Source organism: Macaca thibetana, chromosome 4 (genome assembly GCF_024542745.1).
Source record: "Macaca thibetana thibetana isolate TM-01 chromosome 4, ASM2454274v1, whole genome shotgun sequence".
Classification (NCBI taxonomy): domain Eukaryota; kingdom Metazoa; phylum Chordata; class Mammalia; order Primates; family Cercopithecidae; genus Macaca; species Macaca thibetana.
Genome location: NC_065581.1, coordinates 52,686,416 through 52,704,307, shown reverse-complemented (window position 1 = coordinate 52,704,307; position 17,892 = coordinate 52,686,416). Strand labels below are relative to the sequence as shown.

At 37.9% G+C, this 17,892-nt stretch overlaps 1 protein-coding gene across 1 annotated transcript in view; it reads left to right on the top strand.

The window, feature by feature from the left end:
- The window catches only part of PKHD1 (PKHD1 ciliary IPT domain containing fibrocystin/polyductin), a 463,584-nt gene that overhangs the window by 123,792 nt on the left and 321,900 nt on the right, over positions 1 to 17,892 (top strand). The window contains 1 exon segment of the mRNA XM_050789247.1: positions 7,155 to 7,311. Coding sequence (XP_050645204.1) covers positions 7,155 to 7,311 — 157 coding nt within the window.

Sequence of the window (17,892 nt, the reverse complement as noted above, 5' to 3'; positions counted from 1 at the left end):
ATTTGATGTCTACCCAGGTCTTTGTGCAGTGTTTCTGGTTGCATCAGTAGAAAGGCCGTCTGTCTGTACAGCGTTCCTTTCTCCAGGGCCAGCCGCCCTATCTGTCCTTCTTGCTGCACCTGCAGTGCTCTGAACTCACTCCTTCTTCAAGGTCCTCCCTGGATAACCTCTGGCTCATACTCTATTTCTCTGCTCCAATCCCAACCCAGTCCAATCAGGGAAGTCCCTGATCACTCCATATCAAATAGCTCTTCCCACCCTGGCACTTCTGATCCACTTCACCCTGTTTCTTTTCTCTGTCACAGCACACTATTAGTTTTATATATTTAACCTGTTATCTCCCTAAAATATAAGCTCCATGAGGTCAGGCATTTGTTTTGTACCTGGTGTGTAGTGGGTGCTCAATAAACATTTGTTGAAGGCAGGGATCCATTTACTCTGTAGTTCCTGGAAAGTAGTCTGAAACGAGTGTATAATGAGATAATACCTGTTAAGTGCACCCAGTAAGTGTTGGCCATTATTATTAAACTTTACGTGGAAAGAGTAACACCTACATTTTTTAGTTACAAGTATGAAAGGAAAATAAATCTTGGGGAGTCCCAAATCACTAAGCTAAAGGGAAAAGTCAAGCTGGGAACTACTTAGGGCAAACCTGCCTCCCATTCTAGTCAAAGTCATCCCTCTGCTTGCAGAGATAGATGCAGATCTGATTGCCTCCTTCGAAAAAGCTAATCGGAAACTTAAAAGAATGTAATGCAATCGTTTGTCTCTCGTCTCCCTGTGACCTGGAAGTCCCCTCCCCACTTCGAGTTGTCCCAGATGGAACCAAGGTACATCTTACATATATTGATTGATGCCTCATGTCTCCCTAAAATGTATAAAACCAAGCTGTGTCCCAACCACCTTGGGCACATGTCATCAGGACCTGCTGAGGCGGTGTCACGGGCATGCATCCTCAACCTTGGCAAAATAAACTTTCTAAATTAACTGAGACCTGTTTCAGATATTCAGGGTTTACATAAGGATTAGTGATACTGTAAGTAAAATGTATAGCATTGTGCTTGGGACATTAGAGACATTCAATAATCAGCAGCTATCATTATCATTTTTTTTTTCTCCCACAAGTGGAAAGGTCTTTGGACTTAAAATTCAGAAGAGATGCTATTAGAGGAGATTTGAAGATTCAAATAGAGGAAAGGATAAAAGAAGACTGTAAATTTGTCCTGTCTGCAGACTTTGAAAATCTTCTGAAGCTTAAGAGTGCTAATAACTTAGATATATGAAGCACTGAGGTAGTGTCAGCAATCTTTGAGAAATCGCAGAGGATAGGAAGTGTGTAGAACCGAGAGATAAGACAATGAATTGCCTGGTTCTCTAATGATGAGAAAGGGTCAATTTGAACTGGGCAGGAATCTCTGACAAAAAGCACTGTTGACATTTCTTTGAGTAGTCAATGTGCTACACAGTGCAGTGTGGAAGGACATTCTCATGTTATCTTGTAATCATGAGGGGTTTATAACCACCGAGAAAAGAAAGTGATCACTTAGAGTCTGCATGAGGTCAGTAAGAATAAATTATGCCAAACTAATTCAATTTCCTTTTTGTTCCCTAAAGAGTTATTAGATTATAGGTTAGGGGCTCTATTCATAATCCTGGATTTGTAGATAGTTGACTTTTCTACACTGTCTTTTGTTTTATAATCAGCTGAAATAATCTCAACTTGTGTTATCTGTTGTATCCAGATTAAAAAGAGAAAATGATGTTTAATGCACTTGATTTCCCCTGTAAGGCTATCTCCACCATGGTCAGCCATCTAATCCTCTGAACTCCCATAGCATCTTGGTTATGCCTTTAATTATTGAATCAATCACACTTTAATTATCTGGCTATCTGTATTTTTTCTAAATATAAGTACCTTAAGAACAAGGATGAGGTCACTTTTGTGTGTGTGTGTGTGTGTGTGTGTGTGTGTGTGTGAGAGAGAGAGAGAGAGAGAGAGAAACGCGTTTATATTAGCTCATACAAAAGGATTTGGGATTTTAATTGGCCAATAGGTTTAAATATCATCCAACATTATAATTCAACTGTTAAAATAGCCAAGAGTATTAATTGGGAGAATAAATGTTATTTAATGAATAATATGAAGACACTCAGCTATTTTGGGGAAAAAAGCAAGGAATAAGAAGAAGCAAAAGGTATAAAACTTTCCATCAACATAAATTGTAAGTTAGTTGAAGAGTAACATGCAAATATAAAACACACCAATCAAGAAGGACATTTAAGTGATATTTATGTCAGGATGAAAGAGGATGTTTTATCTATAATGTAATGAAGAATGTCACAAAAAGGTAAATAAAGTTGGTTTCATAAAAATTAAAACATTTCAATGTAAAGAAGAACTGAATAAAATTAAATTATAGCTTCATGACATATTATTTCAGTTATTAAGGTATTTTTCATTATGGCATCATAAGTCCAAATAAGAGCTGACCATTTATTCATTAAGACATATTTTTGGGGTAGCCAATAGATGCCGGGCATTGTTGTAGGTACTAGGGATACAGCAGAAAACCAAGACACTCTTGTGATGCTTATATTCTATTAGGGGTTGACTGATTATGAACCAGTATACATTGTATTAGGTAGAGATGAGTGCTTTGGAGAAAATAAAGAAGGATACGGAGTGGAGAAAATGGTTACAGGGACTTGTCTTTTCCTATTTCCAGGATTTGGATGCTAAGGAAGAAGACATTCTGGTGAGGTGTCAGCACAGTTCTTTCTTGTCCTTGTCAGTCAGGAGACACTGTGGTTAGAGAGATTCCCATACCCCACCTCCTCTGCCACCCCAGCTCAATGCATACACTCACAAATAGGTCTTTGCTTTGCCGGGTGTTCCAACTTGCTGATCAATGACTTCTTTCAAGATAACTCTGGTGGTGTTGCAAGTACATTTAAGGTGACATGTAAGATTTGCAGACACTGCACATTCCGTGAAGTTCAGAGAAGTGCTGACGTGCTGTAAGAAGAAAACAAATTGCATAAGCTTCCTAGCTGAGGGAGGAAAGTTTTTTTCTTGCTTTTTTTGGGTTTATTTGGGGCTATATGCAAAGACGAGGTCATGTTCTGGGCAATTCTTGTATCTCTGTTTTCACACCTGCCCCCATATGCCTATGAGGAAATGATTTTCTTCATCTGCAGAATAAGAATGAGTGATGTGTTTATCTCCAGGAAGAACACTAAAGCTAAAGGCTGAGCATCATGGGAACTATAGAGGAAAGAGCTTATATTAGGTGGAAGTAAGCTGGGTTGTTGACACAGAACATGGCCTTCACCAAAAATATGTTGGTATCAACAGAGACATTCTCAAATATATTGACAAAATCTTTAATCAATGCTGTTGGCATTTTTTTTTTCTTGATTGGATCAAAGTGACACGGATTGGAGGATGAAAATGTTGGAAGGTGAGCCATCCTTACTGTTTCATGGAGCATTTTGCTGGGAGGAAATGATACCACCAGCTCTGTTAACTGAAAAATGTAGGAGAGCTAAAATTCTTATGGCAACGTGCATGTAATCATGGATTACACTGATAACTTGCAATCATAGAGATATTCCGCTCTTCTACCTCCCCAGGTAGCTGGTACACAGTGGAGGCTGTACTAATTTTTAGATTTTTTAGTATTTAGTCATTATTTTGTGTAAAAGCATGAGTACATCAATAAACATTTATACATCTCAAGATATCTTTGTTATGCTAAGGGGAATTCAGGGCACAAAGAAGCTTAGGTCTCTTGAAACTGAATGCTTAAACACCTGTATTCATTTGACATTGGCCACATTGACTACAGAAACTTAAGGCAAAAGAAAAAATTGGCGAACGATTTTATGAGATCGAATTTGAGTCTCAGGTTCCAATTAAGTAGCACTATTCATCATTTGGTTTATGTTTATATGTTTAAATGGAGCTTGAAAACATGAAAAGGAATGTAAATGTTTGAGAAGACCTAGAGGATATAGCATTTTTAAGGTCTTAGCACCTATGTATTCACCTATTGCATTAGGAAGAGTGTGTGTGTGTGTGTGTGTGTGTGTGTGTGTGTGTGTGTGTGAGAGATATCTGTAAAAGCATGTATGGCACCAGCGGGTATAAGATTCATTTAATAAATTATTCAAAAACATTTATTGAGCAACTACTATGTGCTAGACATCTTTTAGGGAGGTGGGGATATAGCAATGACCCAAACCAAGTCCCTGCTTCATTTGAGTAAGCTTAATAAGTGATAACCAAATATGCAAGGAATTGTATTATTTAATACTAGAATGAAGCATTATTAGGGGAGAAGGAATGATTGGGGGTGCTTTTTAAAAATAATAATACAGGTAAGGAGGTGATACTTGAGCAGAGGCATGAATTAAGTAAGGGAGTGAGCCATGCAGATCTTTTGGGAAAGAGCATCCCAGGAGAGGCCACAGTAAGGGAAAAACTTCAAATGGGTGCTTCCTTTTCATGATTCCAGTTTGCCTCCATCACTGTGAACTTTGACACATCATTTAAACACTTTGAGCCTTTGCTTTCTCCACTGAAAAGTAGAGATAACAGAATTTGACCTTTCCACCGACTGGGTTGGGACCAAGTACAGCAATCTTTGAAGGCTGACAGGGTAGGCCAAGAGGTTATAGCACATGGAAGGCAGCAAATGGCATAAGCAGGTACTTCAGAGTGAGAAAGTCTCTAAAGCTTATTGAGAGCTAGATAACAGATATCTGTGCTAATCATAAAAATTTAAAAATGTTCTCAAAATAATTAATGGATAACACCATGAAATAGTCTACCTTTGACCCACTTAAATATGTAACTAATTTCTAGTTGTTCCAGATCATTTTACTGTGTGCGTAATGAGCCCTAGTTTTCTTCGCAGTTCTGTGACTGGGTTATGGATCTGACCACCAGGTTAATGTCCCAGAAAGGGTTATGCTGCTGAATTCTTCATATTTCGTATAGTTCACCAACACATCATCCTTCCCAGCTTGCTAGTCTTTGGGTGATCCTGGCCAAAGATCCTAAGCTTTGGATGTTGGTTTGGAGAAAACTTCTTGGTTCCTTTTAAAGATGTATCTCCTCCCCCTCCAGCCCTTGCCCTGAATTGATCCTTAAATTTTGATGCAGAAGTGTCATCTGAGGGGATCATTAAAATTGTAGATCTCTGGGTCCCACTTCTTGAACTTTTGATTTCATAGGTATATGATGACACTAGAGGAATCTACATTTTATTAAGCTCTAAGGAACACTGCCTAAAATAGCATCTGTAAAATTATGGGATAGGATTTTGCTAGAGTTCTTTCCATCTCTGGCCTTCTGGAAATCCAAGATTTTTCAAAAGTCCTTTTATCATGGACTCTGAGCTGACAATACAGATAACCTGGTTCACCCTGTTCTGCAGTTTACTTTACCATCTCTGTTTTCCCCACCTTCTTTCATTCCAGTTTCCTTTGATTTGCCTCCCTTTCCTCTTTCTGTATTCTACAGGTGTAAATTAAAGGGTTATAAGAATGTATAATATATGTAGCCTTATAAGAAGTACTGTTTATTATTTTACCAACCTAAAGCTAGTCCTATAGTGAAATCATCTAGAGTTAAAATTCTCTCCTACTTTTGTAGCCTACAGATAGTCAGCATGGGGGCATGGTTCCTTCAGTTCACAATGATGTTCCTGTGTCACCTATACGTTTTTCTGTGATACTGGAACTGGTTATCACTATGCCTTATTTCTTTCCATCTCTTAAATTGTGATGAGTCATAGACTTTTATTTCTTTGCAGATGTAGAAAATGAATAAATCGCAAAGCCTTCTCAGTGATTGTGTTGGGTCTGCATCTCAGCACTGTTGACCTTGGGGTCTGTATCCTCTTCTGGAAAATGTAACGGCTCTTCTGGCAACACAATTTTCCATCTTCTGTCTCAGAAATACTCTAGAGCACTATTCTCTGAGTAGGTGTAGTTGTCGATATTACAAACATGCCTTCCCTTCTAATGATCTTTTCCCATCTGCCTCTAACACATCATGAGAGGACCTTCTGGGCAGTTTATTTTTATAGGAACTTGGGCTTCACATTTGGTTGGAATCCGAATGGGAAGAAGACTGGAGAGAGTGGCTTACACATGTCATACGTATTACCTTGAAGGAATCACCTTCTCTATTGTGATTTTATTGTGTTTATCGTAATTATACTTCCACAACTTCACAAGGCATTTAGACATATTTCCAGCCTCTTGCATGAGCTGAATGTTGCTTTCTGTGATTTTTATGTCCCTGTTTTAAAAAACATATGACATCAGAGTGACCATAAATTAACAGGAAAGTCAAAAGTTCTGAGAGGGACTGAAGGCTGGGATGGAGAGGGAGTGCTTCCTTTTCTGGCTCCTTCTGTCAGTACGGCTCCCTACCCCTCACTCAAAGGTTCCAGGCTGTTTACTTGTCATCTGAAGTCAGTCGGCATTCTGCCTATGCCTGCATGGGCTTTGTTCAGCCCTGATGCACCAGACACAGGGGGAAAGGCAACAATAATATCAAAAAAGGCCGAGTGGGAGGATAGATCTGAGCACTTGGGAAGAGGAATGTTCCTATAAAACAGGGACTCTTGGCAGTAGAGCCAGTGAAAAATGATACCAATTACATAAAGCAAAATGCCACCCATCAAGCAGAACATTTTAATTCTCCCTATTCCAGGCTATTTATGACTTTTTGTCCAAGATTCAATACATGTCTGTAAAAATAAATGGAATCAACCTCATCTGTTAGGTAGAATGGAGCCTGTGCTACAGGGGAAAAAAAAGGTAAGAAAACATTACCAGCATGTTATTGGAGAATTCCAGGGGCTGGGCACAGAAGAACTTCAAATATAATTTTGCCTTTCGTATTTTTTCCTGTTTAGCTTAGTCATATGAAAAAGAGAGAGGTAACCAATTTTATGGAGACATTTAAAATATTTAAATTAATTTTACTTTCTTTGAGAAGTTTCTATTTTGATTCAATACTTATACCATCCCACCCAAAATCAGTGAATGAACCAACAAACCAACAAACCAGTGAACCAACGAAGCAACGGACCAGCCAAGCAACCAACCCACCCACCAACCCAGCTGTCTTTTTCCAGGGCAACTTTTCTTTACAGTTCTGCCGGAGATGGTCCAGGACTCACAGCTGGTTTCCTGAAAGGCTGCCACAAGATGGCGACAACGTCATAGTGGAGAATGGCCAATCGCTTCTGCTGGACACTAACACAAGCGTCCTCAACTTACTGCTCATTAAAGGTCTGTGGAGTTTGTAGATTGGTGATATTATTTTATGTAATTATATCACTTGTAGGAGGGAGGGAGGAGGGAAACTTTTTGGATAAGTTCCAGAACTTAGTTGACAATTTGTCCTCAGACCAAACTGAAATTTTACTATGTAAAGGAAGAAGTGGTCAGAGGGTTCAAAGTGAAAGGCCTTTCTTTGGACTCTTATAATAAGCACAGAGCTTGATTATTTTAATTTTTCAGAAACAAGAAGGTTAACAGTGTTCTCAAAGAATATGCTCCTTTATTCAAGCACTTTTTAGTCATGCTTATCCAGGACAGCCCCCACAATATAGCAAAATACCCTGAAATTGGTTAACGTTGCCGCCTTTGAAACACCCTGCCAAGAAAGCAATGTCTTCCTGCTTTTACCTTGTTGTGGTTTTGACTTCTTGGTCCCATGGAAAGTCATGTAAATAGGCTTTCTTATTGTAAAACCGGCTATATAGCTCTAGGGTTTAGGAAGTTGGAAGAGGCTGAGATTTCGAATTTCAACTCTACTACCACATCTTTAAATGGCTAAGTCAGTTATTTCACCTCTTTGTGCATTTCTTTCCTTATCTGCTAAATGAGAATAAAAATCATGGCCTACTTTAGTGGCAGAAAATAAGGAATAGTTATCAAAGTGCCTCTGTTCATTGGCAAATGAAAATTACTTGGGAGATATGATTAGTTATGGATATCTATGAAACTCTGCACTAAAACACTGTTCTTTACTATAAATATATTTAACACACAAACATTCATTCTTATTAAAGTAAGAACATAGTTACATGAGGGGAAAAATAAAATATTTTAAAGGGGATAAACTAATGGAATTTTAATACTTGTCTCTTTTAGACTGAGTGAGGATTTAGGCATTTTGTCATTCTCTATTCTGGAAGCTATTTTTTTCACTCTTGTATAGCAAGGAGAAGTTTTCAGTGAAACCAGTTAATTAGTGCCCTTTAGGGGATAAAATGGTCTGTCAGCTTGGGCTCTTGCCCTGTCTTTGTCTTTGTGTGTGTGTGTGTGTGTGTGTGTGTGTTTGTAGCTAGTGGCTATGGGAATGCCACTATAGACAGTCATCAACTACCTAAGGACCAGCAATGACAAGGGAAATTTACAGACCTAAAGCCTCATTTCAGAGAAAAGATACTCTTGGCAGGCCTTTAACCAGGGCTTTCTCCATATGAATCAAATTCTGCAGGAGGATGGGCTCCCCTTTAGGCATTCAAAGGTCTTGGGCTTATATTGCTACTACCATTTGGGAGAAGTTTCCCAGCTGAAAGTCTTGGATTACTAAATCTCTGGATGTACTGTTACTTCCAGGTAAATAGTGTTGACAGGACCAGAGGCTGAAAATGGAGAAGAGGCATCAGAAGGAGAGAAAAGTGTAGGAGAAAGGCAGGATAAGTATAACATTCATTTGACTTCCCACTCTTAAAGATTTAAATATCTGAGCAATCCCAATACTTGCCCCAACCTGTCACCTTCCCATAGTGTTTTTTCTTAGTATTTCTGGTTTAGGCAATATTTCACTCTCATATTATTTAGATAAGTGAGTTAGGTTTGGAAGGACAAACCCTCATCCTGTGGAGAGGGAGAGTAAGTCATCTGAAGGATCTCCTCTTTCTCTTGGGGAGGAGGAGTAGGTAGGATGTAAGGCTAAGTAGTAGATTCCAGTTTCTACACAAATAAGATACAGGAGTTGTTGGCAAAAAACAGAGCTGCCTAGAGTGAAACTCAGGTTTTTATTATAGAGATATAGGTCATAACTTCTAGAAAGAATGAGAACAGGGGACGGACACACATCAAATTTTGTTCAACAGATAATTTGTGAATGCTTATTGAGTGGCCTAGGATTGTTATGTGCAATACAAGAAAAAAAAAAAGAAGAAGAATACTTAATGGCAGTAACATGTAATATTACCAAAGAAAAAATACTTAGAAAGTAAATATAAAAGACTAAAACTTCTGGTTCTAAAACAAGTGATGCTGGCAGTGAGGCCAAATGAATAGTGGGGTAATCTGGGTGTCAATTATGTAAGATTAGAGTTGGAGAGTGGAGAGGAGGTGAAGGGCAGATCATTTATGTCTGAGACATATTGCGATCACATAGATATTAACATATACACAAATCAAAGTTTGAGGAAATTCTCCATCTCACTTGTTGGAATTGTATACGTCCAGTGGCTCAGACCAAAAACCATGGAGGCATCCAAAACCTCTTTCTTTCTTTCACCTCCTATGACTATCCCATCAGTGAACCCTGTTGGCTGGATCTCCAACATGTGTCCCATGTAGCAACACTTCATTGGTACTAACCTAGTCTTAACTACCATATTTTTGGCCTAGACCATCTTAAATTGCCCCTTATTTGGTTCCCATGTTTCTGATTCCTTGTTTTCGTTAGTAGCAAAACCCTAATTTCATTGGTGGCAACAATGTACTCAGCTGAAATACTCTGTTTCCTGAACACTTTTGTAGCTAGACATAGCTATGTGGCTAAGGGCTTTCCATGAGATGGAAGAAGTACCCTGCAGAACATCTGAGAAATTTCCAAAAGTAGAGATGACCCAGTAGGAAGTACACCCTATTTTCCCTTCCTTCTTTCTCTTTCCTACTTGCTGATATGTAAATGTGACACAGCAACATTTTCAGCCTCTATTTTGGACCATGATGCTACTTGTTAGTTAGAATGGAAAAGCAGAAGAATAGGAGGAAACCGGGACCCTGATGACTCTGGAGTTTCCATGATAAGGCATTCAACCACCCGCCTCTGAAATTACTCTTTGTGATAGGAAAACAAGGCTTCATGGGTTTAAGTCACTGATATTTGACTTTTATGCTATATGGTAAAGTAAACCACCAGCAGTTTATAGTCCATTTCCTTTAAAAATTTAAGTCAGATCTTATTACTTCTCTCCTCAAAACCTCCAGTGGAATCTCAACTCACTGGGAATCAAATCAAAAGTCCTTACTATTATTTAACCTCTGATCCCTTCATTGACCTCGTCTTCCTCATTCACTCTGCTCTAGTTCTTCTATGAATATACCTGCCTCAGGACCTTTACTCATAATGTCTATGGCCTGAAATGCTCTTCTTCCACATTCATGTGGCTGGCTCACCTATTTCATTTGCTCTTTGAGAATATATCAACTAATCTGGGAGGACTTGCTGGTCATCATTTCTAAAATTATAGCCATTCCCCAGAACTCTTTTTCCTTTGATGTTGCTTTACTTTTCTTCATAGTACTTATCATCACATGGTATATTATCAATTTACTTGCTTATTTATAGTCTATCTCCTCTACTAGAACAAAAAAGGCAAAGGATTTCATCAATATATTTACTGTTGTCTCTTCAGGGTCTAGAACATTGCCTGATGCATGACGAAGTCTCAAAAATTATGTGATGATTGTAGAAAGAATGGACAAGTAAATGGTCCTGGGTGAAATTTAAGAAGTATATATTTTAAACCCTTGTTCTCTTAAATACCATTTTTCCCAACTAATTTACTTTCACTGTCCTTAGTTCTCAATGATTACACACACACACACACACACACGTATGTTTGTATAAGTACACACATATACACTTACATATATATTCACATATACATATATACATGCACAATATGTACATACACACACCTGTCTATATATATGCATATTATGATGAATTATTAGGAATATAAAATCTGTTTGTAAGTTATATTTCTGTTTCTAAAAGGCATTTGACCAAAGTCTTCACTGGTGAAGAACTACAACTCTTAAATATCTGGTCAATGTAACATAGCTATAAACCTCTTTTAATGTCTTCCCTTGGTCTATAATATGTGTGAAAGTACTTGAAAGATAATAAAGCGCTCTTCAAATATAAGATTGAATAATCATAATCATCATCAACAACAACAACAACAGCAACTCGCTCTCCAAATATCTGTTAATATCTTTTTCTTTCTTTTTTTTTTTTTTTTTTTTTTTTTGAGACGGAGTCTGGCTCTGTCACCCAGGCTGGAGTGCAGTGGCCGGATCTCAGCTCACTGCAAGCTCCTCCTCCCAGGTTTATGCTATTCTCCTGCCTCAGCCTCCCAAGTAGCTGGGACTACAGGCACCCACCACCTCGTCTGGCTAGTTTTTTGTATTTTTTAGTAGAGACGGGGTTTCACCGTGTTAGCCAGGATGGTCTCAATCTCCTGACCTCGTGATCCGCCCATCTCGGCCTCCCAAAGTGCTGGGGTTACAGGCTTGAGCCACCGCGCCCGGCCCTATCTTTTTCATATACATTCACAGTGTCAGAAAAATAGCTGAGTGAAATTTTCTTTAGTTTTTCTGATACCATCTGCAGGCTTAGATAAAGCCTGAGAAATTTCAAGCCAAAAAATAATTTCTTCAAAAGATTTTAACAAACAAAATATGAAATTATAGTGGAAGTACTTTCTCAGCCATTTCTATATTACAAAGAATACATTCTACATGAAGTATATATATATTGAAAGGATTACTGTTAAGTAACAGTGAAACTAGATCACCTAAGAACTGCATTTGGAACTGCTTTATGAAGGTATTATGTCCTCTATATTATTTTTCCATTCATGGAAACCAGCATCCTGATATGTAGAAGACGAGGCTCATACAACAGGAAAACCAACACTTTATGGACCCTCAAGGGTCTTAAACTCTCTGTGCCTTACTCATATTTTCATCTATAAAATAGAATTGACATTTTTTCCTTACACATATGACTTACATAGTAGAAGGGAGGATCATAAATGTTTGGGGGGCAAATGAGAAGTGGCCCCAATGTTTTGTGTCATAATTTATGCTGACTCCCAAACTTAAAAAAATAGCAGATTCTTTTGTGACCATGATAAGAGCTTCAGCTGCATTTATTATTTCACTTTAATTAGAAAAAGATCCAAAACTTTTGTCTACTTACTCTCTCTACTTCTTCCCTCCTTTGTGCCCTCCCTCCCTTTTTTTTTTAAAAAAAATATTTTTAGGGGTACCGTTAAACACAAAAGAGAATTAACCCAATCAATTAATACTAATGAGCTAGGATGGAAATAGGCATATTGCCTTGATTTAGTTAATTATATTTTCATTCTTTTATGTTAAGATGCCCAACGGCCATAGGCATTGCTGAATTAAAATTTATTATTTTTATTCCAAGTAATTATGATGAGCCATAATCACAAAGAAGGAACGTTACCCTCTTGTCAGAGCATTCTGCATCCCGGGCAAGGATCTTGGGTTGTGGTCTGTATGTAGTTGGGGAAACATTCATATTTCCTGAATGAAGCAATGAATCTCTTTCTGATCTGGTCATCAAGCAGCTTGATGTGAAGTAGTGTAATGATAATGATTAATGAAAGGGTCAATTAGGGGAGAATGAACTCTCCCCTTGGTGTTGAGCTCTTAGGTTTAGGTACTCTTATCACACACACAACACAAAAGAAGGTAACTATGTGAAGTGATTGATATGCTAATTTGTTTGACTGTAGTAATTTCTTCATTATATATAATACATATTTATTCATACACATACACACATGAAAACATCCTGTTGTTTGCCTTAAATATATATAATGAAAAAGGAAGGCAGTTTGTAGTTTCTTGCTACTCACAATGCTTGTGTCTGAGCAGAAACTTGTTTCCAGTCTCTGTTGCTGCTTAATAGCACACTGGTTTCCTTTAATGTGATTTTCTATTTTTTGGTCTACTGGTGTATACTAAAGCAGTTAAATGCTTGGCAGTATTTCTAGCCACAAGGAACTGAGTCTGAATCTGGGCTCCTCTACTTCTCTGCTCTGTGACCTTGGGCAAGTTGCAGACCTTCTGTAAGTCTCAGGTTCTTCCTTACTAAGGTGATGCCTGGCTATAATGGTAATAATAGTAACAATGAGAACAAGCATTTATCATTGTTGCATGGCAATATCACAATGTATTGCCTGTCTCCTATGTATGTTTTGAGTATTAAATGAGGGAATATTTGTAAAGCCATTAGCACACAGCCTGGTCCAGAGTAAGAACTCAATTAATGTTAGTTTTTGTTACTTTTGGACTGTCAGAGATAACAGGAGATATGGCTGAATATCAGGCTTAAAATACAATTTTATTTACAGATAGCGGCTGCTTCTATATACAAAGCAAACTGGATTACTGAAAGAATTAGCTGGGTAATAAAGACCTTGGATTGCTTTTGCTTCTGTTATCTTCAGAATGCATATTGAAGTGTTTTTCCTTCTATTGCGAGGGAGGGACGGATGGAGAAGTGGATCCATTTGCTTGCCTGCATTCTCCTTGTTACTTTGACTTCACAGAAACATGTTTTTCTGGTGTAGCTTAGAACATGATCTCATTTTCTCTCAACTGTTTTTTTAGTCCACAATTTTGAGGACATTCAGATCTTTTTGAGTCCATTGCATCTGGGGTTTCTGTGGCATGGAAATGCATATTCTTGGTTTATTGAGGTAAAGCATTTTCTTCTGACTCACTGTCAGGTTCAGTGTAGAATTCCTTCATCCTTGACAAGCATTTGAGGATTTCAGAGTGAGATTTTAAATGATGAACCTAGCACAGCGTTTTGTTGTTGTTGTTGTTTGTTTGTTTGTTTTTTGTTTTTGTTTTTAAATCCCAGGGATTGTATACTTGGTTGCTTCTAGTTAGCACTAAGCCAGCCTCAGATTCAGTAGATGCATGCTTCAGATAATGCTTTCCAATGCAGTTATCTAGAAATGCTATGACACAGAACTTTCCTGAGCCGTTACTTGTGATCTCTTTGTGCATCAGGTCTGTGTGAGTCACTTGGCATTTAAACCTATGCCTATAGTTTCAAGACTTCATAGCTACCAGTTAGGATAAAAAAAATCTGAAGGCAGGCATAAAAATATGATAAAAATATGATATTCAACAATAATTTATTTTTTTTTCTCTAACTGTAGAATATCTTGGTCAACATGAGAGGGTTTTGTAGGCTGGTAACATTGTTGCGAATTGGTAAATTCAAAATAATTTATCTGCAAGTTGGCTGTAAAAGATGGACTGAATTGCCCTCTTTTGTAGTCAAAACCCTTCAAGCCAGAAGATAGGATGCTTATGTGCAGACAATACAACAAGGTTGATTCAATGCAGTTTGGTCAGCAAACTGGAGCCTGATTTCAATTTTGAGTCAGTCACACACTCTTTTATGGTTTTGGGTAAGGCTCTGGTCCTCAAATCAATGTACAAAATGGAAATAATGGTGATTCCCTTCCCTGTGTAGGGAGAAAATGTCTTGTATCAACCCCTGCTGGATGTTAATGTTGTTTGTGTGTGCAGCTCACTGGAGGAAGAGATGTATAGGAATGAGTAAAGTTTCTTCCTCTATTTGGCAGGCATGGTACCCTCTAAGGGGCTGGTCTGTGCTATTATTCAGAAGGGAAGCCTGACAAAGTTAGCATCAGAGCTAGCCCGAGTATTTTTGAAGTCCAGTCTTAACTCTTGGGTGTCATCATGTGCTGGACTTTTCTTGGTGACAAGTAGGTGTTACTTATTTTATGAGAGGGGGACTTTGCTGATATTCAAAGCTAAGTGGGTTACTGATAGAATTTTTAATTGCTTAACAACTTGAATTACTTCTATATTAATTCTTTACACATAGAATGTCAAGGTGTATTTTTTCTTCCCTCTACCTTTTTGAAGGCTTATAAAGGTCTAGGTTGTAAACTGAAGAAAGGAAGAGCCAGATCTGTTTTTGCTCACCTTTGTATTGTATTGCCAGCACCATTTTATCTCTAGGCATGAAACAGGTACTCAAATAATTGCTGAATGAATAATAATAAATGAGTTTCTGACCTGAAGAGGCAGATTCATGTTTGTTGAGAATTTCTCTATAATCAGAGTCCTTCCTGGTACCCTCAAATGTTAGTGGATTAGTCCAGACAGTGACCAATTTTATTTACTATTTGTGTATCAGGAGATCAGAGACAAAGGCTTTTTAATGTGGGGGACACTTAGCTCTGAGACCCCTTATTTTTCCAATCAGACAATGGCTTACATTATTTACTCCAGAGAACAGTCCCAGACACACTTGATTAGCCTTAAATGAAAGATAAGCCATTGCTACGAGAAAGGACATGCTTTCAATAGATGGGCAGACAGACAGAAACATAGATATTGAACAATTTACAGTTTTATGTCTTGACAACTTGGGTATTGTAACATGAAAAATGCTACTGAAAGGGACCAGTCCCTTCCTAGCACAGAAGCTATAATATTTTCAGTAATGAAAGATAAATGTTTCAAGCTTCCTTACTTAAAACCTTTCATTGGCTTTCCATTAGCCTGTAAGTTCAAGTCCAAACTTAATATGGCTTACAGGGTCATGCAGGACTTGGTCTGTCTTTACCTCTCCATCTCATTTGTTCATTAATGATCCCTATATCCTATTCATCCAGACTGGAAGTGGAGCTAGAAATCTGAAGTACTTTTGTATTTGGGATTCTTGTGTAGATAAAAATATGTTGGAGACTGAGCATTTCATTGTTATAGTTTCTATACAATATTCCTGGGGTCAGGTAAAGGTAGGAAGTACTGTATTCTCATTTTTAAAAATTAATAAATACTATAAGAAAAGTATTGTTAGCTTTTATTTCGAATACAATTATTCTATAGCCAAATCATTTTTATAGTATTCAGAGAATAATTATATTTGGAATCTTTTGAAAAAACAGCTTGCTTAGAGAAGTGTATCAAATTGCAGGCTGGTCAAAAATGGGATTGGGTCAGTGCTAATTGAACTTTGATAAAGAGAAAGGGAAGATTATCTGAATGAACTTAGTAGCTAGGGGGATTTTTACATGCTTGGTACAGACCTTGGGAAAAAGACAATTTTTTTTTTGTCTTATATTTCTCCTTAGAAATGGCTTTCTTCTTGAGATTTTAAGTGACTTTTTAGAAAGCCATGGAACAGCCGAAGGCCTTGAGCACTTAAATGCCAGCAGCTTTGTTGATAAAATAAGTAATGGTTTTCTGGAGGTAGAAAGGAAATCAAAGTTTAGTTAGGTAGTAATTGATAATGGTAGCTATAATAACAAAGGCATTTACTTATATCTTAGTGTTTGAGTTCCTTTTAATATTTCTGTATAGTTTGTCTTCCACAGATTTGTTTACACTTTATAATTAGTACAGAATTAATACAGTTATAAGGTTACCTTAATGAGTTTCATATTTTGTAGAAAAAGTGAAGAGCTGAGTCATAGTCTTTATATTCTCTTATGGTCCTCTTGAAAGTGGGACAATTCACTAAAACCAGCACATTTCCATTTACCTGAAGGAGCAATTCAACTTCACTGTGATCTTCAGGAACTGGAGACTCTATTTCACATTTTTATTTCAGTACTTAGCAGAGGGGCTGGAAACTAGTGGTAAATGTTGGTTGAGTGACTAAGGGAATTATTCTTTAATTCCAGGCTTGTATTTTCTCAGCCTATTTTAGATGATAGCAGACATCACCAGCCTATGGACACCTAGAACAACCACTTAATTTACCGATAGTAATGATTCTCAAAGTGTGGCCCCCAATCGGCAGCATTGGCATCACCTGGTAACTTATACCAACTACAAATTTGGACTCTCTACAGTAAACCTATTCTGGGAATGAAGCCCATTAGTCTGTGTTTTAAGACATCCAAGTGATTCTGACGCATGTTCACGTTTGAGAACTACCAGCCTAAAACAATACAAGGAACCCTATAGAATTGTCAGGACTAGAAGCCAATTAGCCTGGACCAACTACTCATTTCCCACAGGCTATGAGACCTTTAGTAAAGAACAGTGGAAACTTGGCTGGTCACATTGAATGGGCTTATCTTGAGCATAGCATTTTTAGTTGGATGCACGGGTCTCTACCCTGCCAGGGAAATCCGAGTTGGTGAAAACGGTTTCTCCCAACTGCTATTGTTTGTGGCTCTGAGTCAGTGATTTTATTTCATATATATATATTTCTCTATATTGCCCATTTGACTGCAGTACCAGGCTAATTAAGGAATTAGTATGTGGCATCCATTCTGGGGAGGTGTCTGATTCTTTTCCTGTATCCTGTGAACATTTTTGCAAACACTTTCTAGTTCATATTTTCTTTTTTTAATCAGGCAGAGACATTACAATTAAAATACCGTTAAAGTGATTCTGGCAAGTATTGCAATAAGCATGTTTTTTAATTAAAGGAAGAACAGGGGGATGCATAAGCAGTATCAGCTAAAGGGGAAAATTTCTTCTGATATCTATTTTAATTGAAATTTTCAAAAATGGGAAAAACAGCAGCAGCAGCAGCAGCCTCGGCTTCTCTGTGTGTGTGGCTCCATCCCAGGTTGCTAGGTTTAGGTATTCTGTGCTTGATTAATTAGTAGCCAGCCAGAGAGTCCATTCCCTTTGCCCCCAATCCTTAAAGCCTGATTTATGCCTCACATCCCCCATGAATATGTGAGGGCTCAGGCATCTATTTCCTGAGCTGCTTGTGGATAGGATTATGGAGCGTGGACTAAGCTCTTGGGGGCTCTCGTTTGCCAGCCAAATTGATTTTCCGCC